Below are 17,773 nucleotides of genomic sequence, written 5' to 3' on the forward strand. Positions count from 1 at the left end.
GGTGTTACACACACACGGCCATGGTGTTACACACACACACGGCCATGGTGTTACACACACACGGCCATGGTGTTACACACACACGGCCATGGTGTTACACACACACGTCCATGGTGTTACACACACAGTCATGGTGTTACACCCACAGTCGTGGTGTTGCACACACACGGCCATGGTGTTACACACACACGGCCATGGTGTTACACACACACAGCGATGGTGTTACACACACACGGCCATGGTGTTACACACACACAGCCATGGTGTTACACTTCAGCTGGCACTGCTTTCACTTTATCTGCCAGTGTGGCACTGAAGTGCGTCCTCCATGTTTCTTCATCTCCAGTATCAGCTGTGGTTCATTGGGTTGGAGTCTTGTCTGTGAGTCAGAAAGTTAAGGCTTCATAGAATCATAGAATTTACAATGCAGAAGGAGGCCATTCAGCCCATCGAGTCTACACTAGCCCTTGGAAAGAGCACCCCACCCAAGCCCACACAGCCACCCAACCATGTAACCCCACCAAAATGTTTGGACACTGGTGGGCAATTTAGCACGGCCAATCCACCTAACCTGCACGTCTTTGGACTGTGGGAGGAAACCGGAGCACCCGGAGGAAACCCACGCATCACACGGGGAGAATGTGCAGACTCCGCACAGACAGTGACCCAGCGGGGAATCGAACCTGGGACCCTGGAGCTGTTACACACACACAGTCATGGTGTGCTGGCGTGCCACCTCTTGTCTCATTCCAGAAACCTCAGCCCATAACCTGGATGGACACTCCACTGCAGTATTGAGGGAGTGCCGCCCTGCCGGAGGCATCATCTTTTGCATGTTAAATTGAAATCCCATCTTCCACTACAGGTAGATGCTAATGATCCGGAGGGCGTGAGCAGCAAAATGGCCTCCTGTGCTCTAACCTTCGAGACCCGCTGTTATCCAGGAATATTAATCTCTAAAATATAGGGCACAAGAACAGAGAGTAATAAAAAAGGCTAATCGGATGTTGTTTTTATTGAAAGGCTGGCATGTAAAGCAGAAGGAAGCTGGAGTTATGCGGAGCCCTGGTCAATTCCCATCTACACTACTCCCTTTGAGAACCAAAGCTCAGGCAGGATGTACTCACCTTGGAGTGAGGGTGGTTTAGGATAATGGTGTTCAGCAGAGTAAGGGTTAAGGTGGGATTGGAGAACGTTATTGCCACCCGTATGACGTAGCGAGTCACATGGAGGTAGACAGTCTGTGGAGTCAAGCCTGGAAGCACTCAGCAGAGAGACAGTGCCAACACATGGAAATGTAATGGCTGTGTGTTACCAATAAATGTTCAACCCAACAAGCTTCTTGGTGAAGCCCCAAACAAGGCGGCAATGAAGGGTGGAAACCGAAATCCCAGAGACGCTGGGGAAGAAACACAGAATCTCAAAACGTGAAGAAGTAAATGAACTGAAGCCTGACGTAAGAGGCCGAAGCACCTGAATTGAAGACACAATTTGAAAGTGCTTGAATAAAAGCCATATTACAGACAGGGGAACTGAGGGATTCGCCAGGGTACATGGAGGTCCATTGCCAGAGCTGATCAAAGGGACCTAGCCAGGTCAAAACTGGCTGAAAAGCAGCAAAAGAATCCATTGTGCGGATGCAAAGCCAGAACTAATCGCACACAGAGACCAGGGTCCGTGCACCGGGCCAGATCACAAGAAGTGGCGAGCAAATGGTACATTAAAAAATCCGAACTTACCTTTGAAAACAGGCAGCCGTCAGGATCAGCGTATCTCGAGTGCGGCTAGAAGGGAGCTGGAGGAAGGGTCCGAGCTGGCACCACAGCGCGAGGTGGCCGAGCTGAATTGAAACAAGAAAGCTTTTAGAAAAGGCAGCCAGAGATTAATGATTCCTCTCCAGCTCATTCCCGGGCTCAGAAATTCAGTCAGCAAAATACTGTGGAGGCTGGAAGCTGACAGAAGACGAGAGGATGGCGAAAAAAACCCAGCAAGTCCAGCAGCATCTATATGGCGAGAAAACAGTTAACATTTCCAGTCCGTTTGCCTCTCCATGAGTAATGAACAGAGGGAGAATGTGTTGGATATTAAAGTGTCGCTGTGAGAAATTGGTAGCACAGTGGTTAGCACTGTTAGCATGTGAGCATGACAACAAGGCACCGGGTAAAGGTGCCAATTTAACTCTGCTTTCTCGGGCAGCACGGTGTGGCAGAGGTTAGCACTGCTGCCTCACGGCGCCGAGGACCCGGGTTCGATCCCGGCCCCGGCTCACTGTCCGTGTGGTCTTTAAACATTCTCCCTCTGTCCGCGTGGGTCTCATCCCTACAATCCAAAAAGATGTGCAGGAGGTGGATTGGCCACGCTACATTGTCCCCTAACTGGCCAAAAAAAAAAAGATTGGATACTCTAAATTTACTTTTTAAAAACTCTGCTTTCTCCATTTAAAGATACCGCCAGGCTTTGCTGAGTTTATCCAGTATTCTCTGCTCTTGTTTCATCAATTCAGTAGCTGGCTGAAGGGCATGAACCACTCCGGACCGCCCGGAGGTGCGGAATCCTCCGCACTTCCAGGGGCTAGGCCGGCGCTGGAGGGGTTGGCGCCGTGCCAACCGGCGCCGAAGGTCTTCCGCCGGCCGGCGCGAGTTGTCGCATGCGCAGAACCGCCGGCGTGTTTCCTGCGCATGCGCAGGGGGTTTCTTCACCGCGCCGGCCACGGCGAAGCCTTACACAGGCCGGCGCGGAGGGAAAGAGTGCCCCCACGGCACAGGCCCGCCCGCAGATCGGTGGGCCCCGATCGCGGGCCAGGCCACCATGGGCCCCCCCCCCCCCGGGGGCCGAATCCCCCCCCCCCGCGTCCCCGTTTCCCCCACCCCCGAGGACCCCGCTAACCACCCTCCAAAGCCAGGTCCCGCCGGGATGGACCTTGTCTACTTCACGCCGGCGGGACTGGCCCAAAACGGGCGGCCGCTCGGCCCATCGGGGCCCGGAGAATCGCCGGGGGACTCCGACCGGCGCGATTCCCGCCCGAAAACGGGCGCCGGAGAATTCGGCAGCCGCCAACGGAGCGGCGGGGGGGGTGATTCATGCCGCATGCCGGTGAATCTCCGACCTGGCGGGGGGGGTCAGAGAATCTCTTCTTTTGAAGGTTCCCTGTGGAGAGAGAAGTTTATTTTTAGAAGTGGCCCACAATTTGTGGAGGGGTCAATCGAAGATGACGACGTTCAGGAAGACGTACAGAGAAACAAACCTAACCAGCTGTTGTGCCGTCATCTTGAAGAAAATAAATCATTAAGGACATTTTCTCCTGCTCACAATTGGCCATGAATAGTAAAACTACCAGAGCTGCCTCGGCTAAGGCAAGTGCCAAACCAAGACCCCATAATTGGGGATCTTGGAGAAGGAAATTCTGAGAGTACAGCGGTACGTCAGGATCAAATAAAACATCAGAAGAACTACAAGCTTTTAGATTTGTTTGGTATAATTGTGGGTTAGATCATCCTGAACCAAGGTATTGATGAATCCTGAACCAAATTTGATGAGATATTAAAAGCCTTTGACAAATATTTTGAACTGCAAGTTGTGGAGAGTGCAAACCTTAAAAGAAAGATCAAAACCTTCCCCAACAAGGCGCCGTGGGAGACAGAAAACCTCAGGGCAAGGGAGACAAGAGACTCCAGGAGAAAGTGGACAGTGTTGTGTTTGGCTTTCGATGTCTTGCAAAGGAATCTACCAAACACCTTGACTTGTCCAAACCAGGATCTTTATTGAATCACACGGGGTGAGATAGCGATCTGTTCAGAGCAAGTTATCATGGAGTTTCTTTGTACTCCTCTGTAATTACACTGAGCACGATTGCTCACCTGTATGTCTTACTGCAATCTCCTCTAACCATCCCGTGATGGCCGGATGTGCCCCCACTTATATTGGAGCCCCTGGTCACATGGCCACTGTCTTGAGACCGCTTTGTGTGTCTGCACCGCCACCTACTGATTGGAAGTCGCACATCTTACGTCTATAATATTGTTTACAGGCACATCACCACAGACAGAAGACCCCAGAGAACAGGAGACAGGAGGCCCCAGAGGGACAGGGACAGGAGGCCCCAGCGTGACAGAGACAGGAGGCGCCAGAGTGTGGGAGACAGGAGGCCCCAGAGTGACAGAGACAGGAGGCCCCATAGTGTGGAAGACAGGAGGCCCCAGAGTCTGGGAGACAGGAGGCCCCAGAGTGTGGGGGACAGGAGGCCCCAGAGTGACAGAGACAGGAGGCCCCAGAGTGTGGGAGACAGGAGGCCCCAGAGTGTGGGGGACAGGAGGCCCCAGAGTGACAGAGACAGGAGGCCCCAGAGTGACAGAGACAGGAGGCCCCATAGTGTGGGAGAGAGGAGGCCCCAGAGTGTGGGAGACAGGAGGCCCCAGAGTGTGGGGGACAGGAGGCCCCAGAGTGACAGAGACAGGAGGCCCCAGAGTGACAGAGACAGGAGGCCCCAGGGTGTGGGAGACAGGAGGCCCCAGAGTGACAGAGACAGGAGGCCCCAGAGTGTGGGAGACAGGAGGCCCCAGAGTCTGGGAGACAGGAGACCCCAGAGTGACAGAGACAGGAGGCCCCAGAGTGTGGGAGACAGGAGGCCCCAGAGTGTCAGAGACAGGAGGCCCCAGAGTGACAGAGACAGGAGATCCCAGAGTGACAGAGACAGGAGGCCCCAGAGTGTGGGGGACAGGAGGCCCCAGAGTGTGGGAGACAGGAGGCCCCAGAGTGTCAGAGACAGGAGGCCCCAGAGTGACAGAGACAGGAGGCCCCAGTGTGACAGAGACAGGAGGCCCCAGAATGACAGAGACAGGAGGCCCCAGAGTGTGGGGGACAGGAGACCCCAGAGTGTGGGGGACAGGAGACCCCAGAGTGTGGGGGACAGGAGGCCCCAGAGTGTGGAGGACAGGAGGCCCCAGAGTGACAGAGACAGGAGGCCCCAGAGTGACAAAGACAGGAGGCCCCAGAGTGTGGGAGACAGGAGACCCCAGAGTGACAGAGACAGGAAGCCCCAGAGTGACAGAGACAGGAGGCCCCAGAGTGACAGAGACAGGAGGCCCCAGAGTGTGGGAGACAGGAGGCCCCAGAGTGAGAGACAGGAGGCCCCAGAGTGACAGAGACAGGAGGCCCCAGAGTGACAGAGACAGGAGGCCCCAGAGTGTGGGGGACAGGAGGCCCCAGAGTGTGGGGGACAGGAGGCCCCAGAGTGTGGGGGACAGGAGGCCCCAGAGTGTGGGGGACAGGAGGCCCCAGAGTGTGGGGGACAGGAGGCCCCAGAGTGTGGGGGACAGGAGGCCCCAGAGTGTGGGGGACAGGAGACCCCAGAGTGTGGGAGACAGGAGGCACCAGGGAGACAGAGGCAGGAGGCCCCAGAGTGACAGAGACAGGAGGCCCCAGAGTGTGGGGGACAAGAGGCCCCAGAGTGTGGGGGACAAGAGGCCCCAGATTGACAGAGACAGGAGGCCCCAGAGTGTGGGAGACAGGAGACCCCAGAGTGACAGAGACAGGAGGCCCCAGAGTGACAGAGACAGGAGGCCCCAGAGTGTGGGAGACAGGAGGCCCCAGAGTGTCAGAGACAGGAGGCCCCAGAGTGTCAGAGACAGGAGGCCCCAGAGTGACAGAGACAGGAGGCCCCAGAGTGTGGGAGACAGGAGACCCCAGAGTGTGGGATACAGGAGACCCCAGAGTGACAGAGACAGGAGGCCCCAGAGTGACAGAGACAGGAGGCCCCAGAGTGACAGAGACAGGAGGCCCCAGAGTGACAGAGACAGGAGGCCCCAGAGTGTGGGGGACAGGAAGCCCCAGAGTGTGGGGGACAGGAGACCCCAGAGTGACAGAGACAGAAGGCCCCAGAGTGTGGGGGACAGGAGGCCCCAGAGTGTGGGGGACAGGAGACCCCAGAGTGACAGAGACAGGAGGTCCCAGAGTGACAGCGACAGGAGGCCCCAGAGTGTGGAGGACAGGAGGCCCCAGAGTGGGGGAGACAGGAGGCCCCAGAGTGTGGGGGACAGGAGGCCCCAGAGTGACAGAGACAGGAGGCCCCAGAGTGTGGGGGACAGGAGGCCCCAGAGTGTGGGGGACAGGAGACCCCAGAGTGACAGAGACAGGAGGCCCCAGAGTGTGGGGGACAGGAGACCCCAGAGTGTGGGGGACAGGAGACCCCAGAGTGACAGAGACAGGTGGCCCCAGAGTGTGGGGGACAGGAGACCCCAGAGTGTGGGGGACAGGAGGCCCCAGAGTGTGGGGGACAGGAGGCCCCAGAGTGTGGGGGACAGGAGGCCCTAGAGTGTGGGGGACAGGAGGCCCCAGAGTGTGGGGGACAGGAGGCCCCAGTGTGTGGGGGACAGGAGGCCCCAGAGTATGGGGGACAGGAGACCCCAGAGTGTGGGGGACAGGAGACCCCAGAGTGTGGGGGACAGGAGACCCCAGAGTGTGGGGGACAGGAGGCCCCAGAGTGTGGGGGACAGGTGGCCCCAGAGTGTGGGGGACAGGAGGCCCTAGAGTGTGGGGGACAGGAGACCCCAGAGTGTGGGGGACAGGAGACCCCAGAGTGACAGAGACAGGTGGCCCCAGAGTGTGGGGGACAGGAGACCCCAGAGTGTGGGGGACAGGAGGCCCCAGAGTGTGGGGGACAGGAGGCCCCAGAGTGTGGGGGACAGGAGGCCCTAGAGTGTGGGGGACAGGAGGCCCCAGAGTGTGGGGGACAGGAGGCCCCAGTGTGTGGGGGACAGGAGGCCCCAGAGTGTGGGGGACAGGAGACCCCAGAGTGTGGGGGACAGGAGACCCCAGAGTGTGGGGGACAGGAGGCCCCAGAGTGTGGGGGACAGGTGGCCCCAGAGTGTGGGGGACAGGAGGCCCCAGAGTGTGGGGGACAGGAGGCCCCAGAGTGTGGGGGACAGGAGGCCCCAGAGTGTGGGGGACAGGAGGCCCCAGAGTGTGGGGGACAGGAGGCCCCAGAGTGTGGGGGACAGGAGGCCCCAGAGTGTGGGGGACAGGAGACCCCAGAGTGTGGGGGACAGGAGGTCCCAGAGTGACAGCGACAGGAGGCCCCAGAGTGTGGGGGACAGGAGACCCCAGAGTGACAGAGACAGGAGGCCCCAGAGTGTGGGGGACAGGAGGCCCCAGAGTGTGGGGGACAGGAGACCCCAGAGTGTCAGAGACAGGAGGCCCCAGAATGACAGAGACAGGAGGCCCCAGAGTGTGGGGGACAGGAGACCCCAGAGTGTGGGGGACAGGAGGCCCCAGAGTGTGGAGGACAGGAGGCCCCAGAGTGACAGAGACAGGAGGCCCCAGAGTGACAAAGACAGGAGGCCCCAGAGTGTGGGAGACAGGAGACCCCAGAGTGACAGAGACAGGAAGCCCCAGAGTGACAGAGACAGGAGGCCCCAGAGTGACAGAGACAGGAGGCCCCAGAGTGTGGGAGACAGGAGGCCCCAGAGTGAGAGACAGGAGGCCCCAGAGTGACAGAGACAGGAGGCCCCAGAGTGACAGAGACAGGAGGCCCCAGAGTGTGGGGGACAGGAGGCCCCAGAGTGTGGGGGACAGGAGGCCCCAGAGTGTGGGGGACAGGAGGCCCCAGAGTGTGGGGGACAGGAGGCCCCAGAGTGTGGGGGACAGGAGGCCCCAGAGTGTGGGGGACAGGAGGCCCCAGAGTGTGGGGGACAGGAGACCCCAGAGTGTGGGAGACAGGAGGCACCAGGGAGACAGAGGCAGGAGGCCCCAGAGTGACAGAGACAGGAGGCCCCAGAGTGTGGGGGACAAGAGGCCCCAGAGTGTGGGGGACAAGAGGCCCCAGATTGACAGAGACAGGAGGCCCCAGAGTGTGGGAGACAGGAGACCCCAGAGTGACAGAGACAGGAGGCCCCAGAGTGACAGAGACAGGAGGCCCCAGAGTGTGGGAGACAGGAGGCCCCAGAGTGTCAGAGACAGGAGGCCCCAGAGTGTCAGAGACAGGAGGCCCCAGAGTGACAGAGACAGGAGGCCCCAGAGTGTGGGAGACAGGAGACCCCAGAGTGTGGGATACAGGAGACCCCAGAGTGACAGAGACAGGAGGCCCCAGAGTGACAGAGACAGGAGGCCCCAGAGTGACAGAGACAGGAGGCCCCAGAGTGTGGGGGACAGGAAGCCCCAGAGTGTGGGGGACAGGAGACCCCAGAGTGACAGAGACAGAAGGCCCCAGAGTGTGGGGGACAGGAGGCCCCAGAGTGTGGGGGACAGGAGACCCCAGAGTGACAGAGACAGGAGGTCCCAGAGTGACAGCGACAGGAGGCCCCAGAGTGTGGAGGACAGGAGGCCCCAGAGTGGGGGAGACAGGAGGCCCCAGAGTGTGGGGGACAGGAGGCCCCAGAGTGACAGAGACAGGAGGCCCCAGAGTGTGGGGGACAGGAGGCCCCAGAGTGTGGGGGACAGGAGACCCCAGAGTGACAGAGACAGGAGGCCCCAGAGTGTGGGGGACAGGAGACCCCAGAGTGTGGGGGACAGGAGACCCCAGAGTGACAGAGACAGGTGGCCCCAGAGTGTGGGGGACAGGAGACCCCAGAGTGTGGGGGACAGGAGGCCCCAGAGTGTGGGGGACAGGAGGCCCCAGAGTGTGGGGGACAGGAGGCCCTAGAGTGTGGGGGACAGGAGGCCCCAGAGTGTGGGGGACAGGAGGCCCCAGTGTGTGGGGGACAGGAGGCCCCAGAGTGTGGGGGACAGGAGACCCCAGAGTGTGGGGGACAGGAGACCCCAGAGTGTGGGGGACAGGAGACCCCAGAGTGTGGGGGACAGGAGGCCCCAGAGTGTGGGGGACAGGTGGCCCCAGAGTGTGGGGGACAGGAGGCCCTAGAGTGTGGGGGACAGGAGACCCCAGAGTGTGGGGGACAGGAGACCCCAGAGTGACAGAGACAGGTGGCCCCAGAGTGTGGGGGACAGGAGACCCCAGAGTGTGGGGGACAGGAGGCCCCAGAGTGTGGGGGACAGGAGGCCCCAGAGTGTGGGGGACAGGAGGCCCTAGAGTGTGGGGGACAGGAGGCCCCAGAGTGTGGGGGACAGGAGGCCCCAGTGTGTGGGGGACAGGAGGCCCCAGAGTGTGGGGGACAGGAGACCCCAGAGTGTGGGGGACAGGAGACCCCAGAGTGTGGGGGACAGGAGGCCCCAGAGTGTGGGGGACAGGTGGCCCCAGAGTGTGGGGGACAGGAGGCCCTAGAGTGTGGGGGACAGGAGGCCCCAGAGTGTGGGGGACAGGAGGCCCCAGAGTGTGGGGGACAGGAGGCCCCAGAGTGTGGGGGACAGGAGGCCCCAGAGTGTGGGGGACAGGAGGCCCCAGAGTGTGGGGGACAGGAGGCCCCAGAGTGTGGGGGACAGGAGGCCCCAGAGTGTGGGGGACAGGAGACCCCAGAGTGTGGGGGACAGGAGGTCCCAGAGTGACAGCGACAGGAGGCCCCAGAGTGTGGGGGACAGGAGACCCCAGAGTGACAGAGACAGGAGGCCCCAGAGTGTGGGGGACAGGAGGCCCCAGAGTGTGGGGGACAGGAGACCCCAGAGTGACAGCGACAGGAGGCCCCAGAGTGACAGAGACAGGAGGCCCCAGAGTGTGGGGGACAGGTGGCCCCAGAGTGTGGGGGACAGGAGGTCCCAGAGTGACAGCGACAGGAGGCCCCAGAGTGACAGCGACAGGAGGTCCCAGAGTGTGGGGGACAGGAGGTCCCAGAGTGACAGCGACAGGAGGTCCCAGAGTGTGGGGGACAGGAGGTCCCAGCGTGACAGCGACAGGAGGCCCCAGAGTGTGGGGGACAGGGGGCGGGATTCTCCCAGCCCCGCTCCAGGCTGGAGAATCCCTGCGAACGGGCCACGCCGCCCCGATGCCGGCGATTCTCTGCAGTGCGTCGGTGTGGTTGCCGTTAGCAGGCCGCTCTACACGGCCGGCCGGCGCTTCTCCGGTCCGGATGGGCCGAGCGGCCATAGGTAAAGAGCCAAGTTCCGCCAGATCCGTTATAACCTACTCTGGGCCGGCGGGACCTCGGCGTGCAAGGGTCGGGTGGCGGTCTTTGGGGGGGGGGGGGGAGGTGGGGTCCGACCCGGGGCGGGGCCTCCGATGTGGCCTGGCCCGCGATCGGGACTCACCGATCGGCGAGCCAGTCTGTGTGGCCGGGGGCCTCCTTTCCTACACAACGGCCCCTGTAGCCCTGCTGTTGTGTCGGGGCCGGCGTGTTGAAGGAGGCGACTGCGCATGCGCGGATCCCACGGCGCACAGTTCACGCTGGGATCTGCAGCTGGAGGGCGCGAACCGCTCAAGCGCCGTGTTGGCCCCCTGTAGGGGGCAGAATTCGACGTGGGAGCGGCCCATTCACGCCGTCGTAAAGTGCGACGACGTGTGGCAGAGTGTCCAAGCGTAAACGGGCCATTCCCAGGTCTAATTCTGGCCCCTATACATGGTCAGCACGGCGCTGGAGCGGTTCGCGCCCTCCAGCTGCAGATCCCGGCGTGAACTGTGCGCCGTGGGAACCGCGCATGCGCCGTTGCGCAGGCACCAATGAGGCCATTCGCAGTGGCGCCAGCGCTCCGGCCCCTACACAACATGGCGCAGGGCTACAGGGGCCGGCGTGTGGGAAAGGAGGCCCCCGGCCACAGAGGCCGGCTCGCCGATCACTGGGTCCCGATCGCGGGCCAGGCCACATCGGAGGGACCCCCCCCCCCCGCAGGGGTCGGACCGCCCCTCCCATAGAATTTACCATAGAATTTACAGTGCAGAAGGAGGCCATTCGGCCCATCGAGTCTGCACCGGCTCTTGGAAAGAGCATCCTACCCAAGGTCAACACCGCCACCCTATCCTCATAACCCAGTAACCCCACCCAACACTAAGGGCAATTTTGGACAGTAAGGGCAATTTAGCATGGCCAATCCACCTAACCTGCACATCTTTGGACTGTGGGAGGAAACCGGAGCACCCGGAGGAAACCCACGCACACACGGGGAGGATGTGCAGACTCCGCACAGACAGTGACCCAAGTCCGGAATCGAACCTGGGACCCTGGAGCTGTGAAGCAATTGTGCTAACCACTGTGCTACCGCGCCGCCTACGCCCCCCCCCCTCCCCCCACAGGCCGCCACCCAACCCTTTCACGCCGAAGTCCCGCCGGCCCAGAGCAGGTTAGACCGGCGCATGCGGGACTCGGCTCTTTACCTACGGCCGCTCGGCCCATCCGGGCCGGAGAAGCGGCCAGCGACCGGCGCCATGCCAACCACGCCGCGCCGATTCTCCGCACCGCGGGGAAGCGCGTGCCGCCGTCGGGGCGGCGTGGCCCGTTCGCGGAGATTCTCCGGCCCGGCGCGGGGCTGGGACAATCCCGCCCAGGAGGTCCAGAACTTGGGAGGCAGAAGACTCAGGCCGAGGGAGTCAATACTGAAGTGAACCACAAGATGGCGGCAGACCATGTCAGTACAAGGAAGTGCAGAAGCCCGCGAGGAAAAGGTTTAAAATAGAACCATTTGAAAATGATGACACATTACCCAAATTGCAACAGCAGGTGGCAGTGCTGAGTAAAAGATGGGTGTGTCTCCCACGCTGCTTCGTTGGGGTGTTTTAGACCGTTCTTTGAAGGTCCGCATTGCACTCTCCACAACTTGAAGTTCAAAATATTTGTCACTGGCTAGAATGAAGGAAAGTTATCTGAGATAATCACCCGCCTAAAACAATAACCTGCAAAAAGATAATGAAGCAATTTCACATGAAATTGTTCATATAAAATCTGAAGGACAGCTAAGCACAACAGTAGTCAGAAAAAGTACTCAAAGGGGATGCTGCCTTGAAAGACCCTGATGAATCAATATGTAGCTCTGTATAAACCTGAGAGCTAATAAGATGTGCAGTACTGCTTCAGCAAAACCAATGTTGGAGCTAACAGTAGCGAAAAAGTAATGTACTGAATTGCAGCATGAGCTGGCAAGAGCCAGCGTCCGTTCAACAAGGCAGTAAATAGTTGAAAGAAGAACTGATTGTCCTTCAAGATCAAATGCAAACGGAGTACGTACCCTTCAGCAGCATGAAGAGATGTTTTGTACAGCAGAATGGAAAAACAGTCAAGGAGACTGTTGAGTGACAAAAAAGAAATCAAGACGAAGCAATTGAGCTTTGTAAAGAGTAGGAATAATTGTTGAAAGGCCCTCACCTGCTTGAAGAGTCCCTCCGAACAAAGTTTGGCACTCTGGAACATTACAAAGCATCGCAAAATGAATTTATGTCAAGTTGAACAAACTGATGAACCAGTTGGCTGGGAAGACTCAGTAATGTCCTGAGGAAGTCAGGAGGTACAGGAGAGAGGCTGGAACCGTCCAAGCTGCGAGTGGACAATGAAGCCATGAGGGGCACAATTCGAGAACGAAAACAAGTGAAGACTTCTCCGGAGACAGACCCGGCCGGAGACAGACCCGGCCGGAGACAGACCCGGCCGGAGACAGACCCGGCCGGAGACAGACCCGGCCGGAGACAGACCCGGCCGGAGACAGACCCGGCCGGAGACAGACCCGGCCGGAGACAGACCCGGCCGGAGACAGACCCGGCCGGAGACAGACCCGGCCGGAGACAGACCCGGCCGGAGACAGACCCGGCCGGAGACAGACCCGGCCGGAGACAGACCCGGCCGGAGACAGACCCGGCCGGAGACAGACCCGGCCGGAGACAGACCCGGCCGGAGACAGACCCGGCCGGAGACAGACCCGGCCGGAGACAGACCCGGCCGGAGACAGACCCGGCCGGAGACAGACCCGGCCGGAGACAGACCCGGCCGGAGACAGACCCGGCCGGAGACAGACCCGGCCGGAGACAGACCCGGCCGGAGACAGACCCGGCCGGAGACAGACCCGGCCGGAGACAGACCCGGCCGGAGACAGACCCGGCCGGAGACAGACCCGGCCGGAGACAGACCCGGCCGGAGACAGACCCGGCCGGAGACAGACCCGGCCGGAGACAGACCCGGCCGGAGACAGACCCGGCCGGAGACAGACCCGGCCGGAGACAGACCCGGCCGGAGACAGACCCGGCCGGAGACAGACCCGGCCGGAGACAGACCCGGCCGGAGACAGACCCGGCCGGAGACAGACCCGGCCGGAGACAGACCCGGCCGGAGACAGACCCGGCCGGAGACAGACCCGGCCGGAGACAGACCCGGCCGGAGACAGACCCGGCCGGAGACAGACCCGGCCGGAGACAGACCCGGCCGGAGACAGACCCGGCCGACAATGAAACCAAGGTGAAGAATAAGGACAAAGTTCTGCTGCCGACAGAGAAACAAAAGACAGATAAAAGATTAGAAAATGTAAATCTGATGCTGAAGCTCAAGGAGCAAGAAGGAAAAACACTGGGTGGGTCAAACGTACAGAGAGCCATTCAGTTGTTAAAAATTGCTGAAATCGTGAAACCAATAGAAATGAAGGTCTCATTTTTGAAATGTCAACTTTCAGGAAGAATATTTCAATTCCCTCGGATAGAGGATCCGAGTCCACTCTGAGAATGAACGGAGTAATCATTCCTTTCAGTGGGGAATTGCAGCGAGGTTGAGAGGGTTGTTAAGAAGGCGTACGGTGTGTTAGCTTTTATTGGTAGAGGGATTGAGTTTCGGAACCATGAGGTCATGTTGCAGCTGTACAAAACTCTGGTGCGGCCGCATTTGGAGTATTGCGTGCAATTCTGGTCGCCGCATTATTGGAAGGATGTGGAAGCATTGGAAAGGGTGCAGAGGAGATTTACCAGAATGTTGCCTGGTATGGAGGGAAGATCTTATGAGGAAAGGCTGAGGGACTTGAGGCTGTTTTCGTTAGAGAGATGAAGGTTAAGAGGTGACTTAATTGAGGCATACAAGATGATCAGAGGATTGGATAGGGTGGACAGTGAGAGCCTTTTTCCTCGGATGGTGATGTCTAGCACGAGGGGACATAGCTTTAAATTGAGGGGAGATAGATATAAGACAGATGTCAGAGGTAGGTTCTTTACTCAGAGAGTAGTAAGGGCGTGGAATGCCCTGCCTGCAACAGTAGTGGACTCGCCAACACTATGGGCATTTAAATGGTCATTGGATAGACATATGGACGATAAGGGAATAGTGTAGATGGGCTTTAGAGTGGTTTCACAGGTCGGCGCAACATCGAGGGCCGAAGGGCCTGGACTGCGCTGTAATGTTCTATGTTCTATGGTTCAAAGAGAGTATTCACAATGGCATTTTCCACACCAGGAGGAGGATTTTAAAATGGTACCTTTGGGGGGAAAGGGGTCAATGGGACATTGGGAACAGCCTGATTGAGCTTTAGGCAGTGGCTGGGAATCACAATTAAATCAGTCGGCAGGAATGGCAGCTGGTTCCCAGGACCATTGACAACAGCTTTAATCTTTCAAATGCTTGATTCTTTGACAATAGTGACAGTTGAAGGGGGTGAAGGGGGAGGGGTGGATTTTGGGGGAAGAATACAACTGGGGGGGGGAGAGATGCTGGGGCAGGAGGGGTGGAGCTGAGGAGAGGAGGTGCTGGGGGAGGAGCTGGGGGGAGGTGGTGTAGTTGGGCGATGGGGAGGTGCTGGGGAAGGGGGAGGTGCTGGGGAGGGGGAGGTGCTGCGGGAGGGGGAGGTGCTGGGGGAGGGGGAGGTGCTGGGGAGGGGGAGGTGCTGGGGAGGGGGAGGTGCTGGGGAGGGGGAGGTGCTGGGGAAGGGGAGGTGCTGCGGGAGGCGGGGTGCTGGGGAGGGGAGGTGCTGGGAGGGGGAGGTGCTGGGGGAGGGGGAGGTGCTGGGGGAGGGGGAGGTGCTGGGGAAGGGGGAGGTGCTGGGGGAGGGGGAGGTGCTGGGGAAGGGGGAGGTGCTGGGGAAGGGGGAGGTGCTGGGGAAGGGGGAGGTGCTGGGGGGAGGGGGGAGGTGCTGGTGGAGGCGGGGTGCTGGGGAGGGGAGGTGCTGGGGGAGGGGGAGGTGCTGGGTGAGGGGGAGGTGCTGGGGAAGGGGGAGGTGCTGGGGAAGGGGGAGGTGCTGGGGGAGGGGGAGGTGCTGGGGGAGGGGGAGGTGCTGGGGGAGGGGGAGGTGCTGGGGGAGGGGAGGTGCTGGGGGAGGGGGAGGCGCTGGGGGAGGAGCTGATGAGGGGCTGGGGTGAGGTGGTGGAGTTGGAGGATGGGGAGGTGCTGGGTGAGGGGGAGGGGCTGGGGAGGGGGGAGGTGCTGGGGAGGGGGTGCTGGGGGAGGGGGTGCTGGGGGAGGGGGAGGTGCTGGGGGAGGGGGAGGTGCTGGGGGAGGGGGAGGTGCTGGGGGAGGGGGAGGTGCTGGGGGATGGGGAGGTGCTGGGGGATGGGGAGGTGCTGGGGGATGGGGAGGTGCTGGGGAAGGGGAGGGGGAGGTGCTGGGGGTGGGGAGGTGCTGGGGTTGGGGAGGTGCTGGGGAGGGGAGGTGCTGGTGAGGGGAGTTGCTGGGGGAGGGGAGATGTTGGGGGAGTGGGAGGTGTTTGGGGAGGTGCTGGGGGAGGGGGAGGTGCTGGGGAGGGGGAGGGGTGCTGGGGGATGGGAGGTGCTGGGGGCGGGGAGGGGGAGGTGCTGGGGAAGGGGGAGGGGCTGGGTGAGGGGGAGGTGCTGTGGGGAGGTGCTGGGGGAGGGGGGAGGTGCTGGGGGAGGGGGAGCTGCTGGGGGAGGGGGGTGTTGGGAGGGGGAGGTGCTGGGGAGGGGGAGGTGCTGGGGAAGGGGGAGGGGGAGGTGCTGGGGAAGGGGGAGGGAGAGGTGCTGGGAGAGGGGAAGGGGGAGGTGCTGGGGGAGGGGGAGGTGCTGGGGAGGGGGAGGTGGTGGGGGAGGGGGAGTTGCTGGGGAGGGGGAGGTACTGGGGAGGGGGAGCTGCTGGGGGATGGGGTGGTGCTGGGGGAGGGGAGGTGTCGGGGGAGGGGAGTTGCTGGGGGAGGGGAGGTGCTGGGGGAGGGGGAGGTGCTGGGGAGGGGGAGGTGCTGGGGGGAGGGGAGGTGCTGGGGAGGGGGAGGTGCTGGGGAGGGGGAGCTACTGGGGGAGGGGAGTTGCTGGGGGAGGGGGAGGTGGTGGGGGAGGGGGAGGTGCTGGGAGGGGGAGCTGCTGGGGGAGGGGGAGTTGCTGGGGGAGGGGGAGTTGCTGGGGAGGGGGAGGTGGTGGGGGAGGGGGAGGTGGTGGGGGAGGGGGAGGTGCTGGGGGATGGGGTGGTGCTGGGGGAGGGGAGGTGCCGGGGGATGGGAGTTGCTGGGGATGGGGAGGTGCTGGGGGAGGGGGAGGTGCTGGGGGAGGGGAGGTGCTGGGGAGGGGGAGGTGCTGGGGGAGGAGGAGGTGCTGGGGAGGGGGAGGTGCTGGGGGGAGGGGAGGTGCTGGGGGGAGGGGAGGTGCTGGGGGGAGGGGAGGTGCTGGGGGGAGGGGAGGTGCTGGGGGGAGGGGAGGTGTTGGGGGGAGGGGAGGTGCTGGGTGGGTGGAGGTAGAGCTGGGGGAGGGATGGTGCTGGGAGAAGTGCTGGGTGGAGGAGCGGTGCTGGGGGGTGGGGTAGAGTTGGGGGCTGCGGGTAGAGCTCCGGGAGGGACGGTGCTGGGTGGGGGTGGGGGAAGAGTTGGGAGGGGCAGTGCTGGGGGGTGGGGGTAGAGTTGGGAGGGGTAGGGGCGGTGCTGGGGGGGGTGGGGGTAGAGTTGGGATGGGGGAGGGGCGGTGCTGGGGGGTGTGGGGGTAGAGTTGGGAGGGGGGAGGGGCGGTGCTGGGGGGGTGGGGGTAGAGTTGGGGGGGCATGCTGGGGGGGGTGGGGGTAGAGTTGGGAGGGGGAGGGGCGGTGCTGGGGTGGTGGGGGTAGAGTTGGAAGGGGGAGGGGCAGTGCTGGGGGTGGGGGTAGAGTTGGGAGGGGGAGGGGCAGTGCTGGGGGGGTGGGGGTAAAGTTGGGAGGGGGAGGGGCAGTGCTGGGGGGGTGGGGGTATAGTTGGAAGGGGGAGGGGCAGTGCTGGGGGTGGGGGTAGAGTTGGGAGGGGCAGTGCTGGGGGGGTGGGGGTAGAGTTGGGAGGGGGAGGGGCAGTGCTGGGGGGGTGGGGGTATAGTTGGGAGGGGGAGGGGCATGCTGGGGGTGATGGGTGGAGTTGGGAGGGGGAGGGGCTGCGGAGGGGAGGGGTATATTCGGCCTTAGTTAAATGTGACCCCATGTGTTCAGCTGGAGTTCCCAGTGGGCATTGGGAGGAGGGGCCGGGATAGACCCTTGGCAGACTCCAGGAGGGCTCCTTCGAGAGGAGTCTGTCCTCGATAATCAGCGGAGACTTTTAACATCATTCAGTATAAATAATCGAGATTGTGAGCGACTGTGTGTTGAGATGTACTGATTACACAGATAGTAAAATCCACTCTGCAATATCAGGGTACCTGGATTGACAGTGGGCGGTGGAGGAGGGGGCAGTGGAAGCCCCTTCTTCACAGCATCTGTTGCGAGCCTGGCTGACCTGATGGTGTTGATGAAGTCTTCATGCTGTTGTTTCCAGTGCGATTCTCCGAGAGGTTTCTGCTGCGTTGGTACACAAGGGGAAACGTGCAATTTAAACAATTTCCACTCGACTCAGGAGATAAACAATTCTCTGCATGCAGCATCACAAACAACCTCTCGTACAATCATTGCCATTCACCCCATTAAACCTGTGCTGACTCTGCTGAAGAGCAAACCAGTTGGTGCCACACTCCCAATCTTTCCGCAGATCCCTCCAATCTTTCCTTTGAGTATTTATCCAATTCCCTTGTGAAAAATACTATCCAATCTGTACTCATCCCCCCCAACCA

General features: G+C 61.1%; 1 protein-coding gene across 1 annotated transcript in view; it reads right to left on the bottom strand.

Annotated features, from left to right (window-relative positions):
* LOC140422665 (zinc finger C2HC domain-containing protein 1A-like) overlaps positions 1-17,773 on the bottom strand; it is an 85,742-nt gene that overhangs the window by 28,666 nt on the left and 39,303 nt on the right. Inside the window, exon 5 of the mRNA XM_072507662.1 lies at positions 17,366-17,504. Coding sequence (XP_072363763.1) covers positions 17,366-17,504 — 139 coding nt within the window. The remainder of the gene's footprint in view (positions 1-17,365; positions 17,505-17,773) is intronic.

The sequence above is a fragment of the Scyliorhinus torazame genome, chromosome 1 (genome assembly GCF_047496885.1).
Source record: "Scyliorhinus torazame isolate Kashiwa2021f chromosome 1, sScyTor2.1, whole genome shotgun sequence".
NCBI classification, from domain to species: domain Eukaryota; kingdom Metazoa; phylum Chordata; class Chondrichthyes; order Carcharhiniformes; family Scyliorhinidae; genus Scyliorhinus; species Scyliorhinus torazame.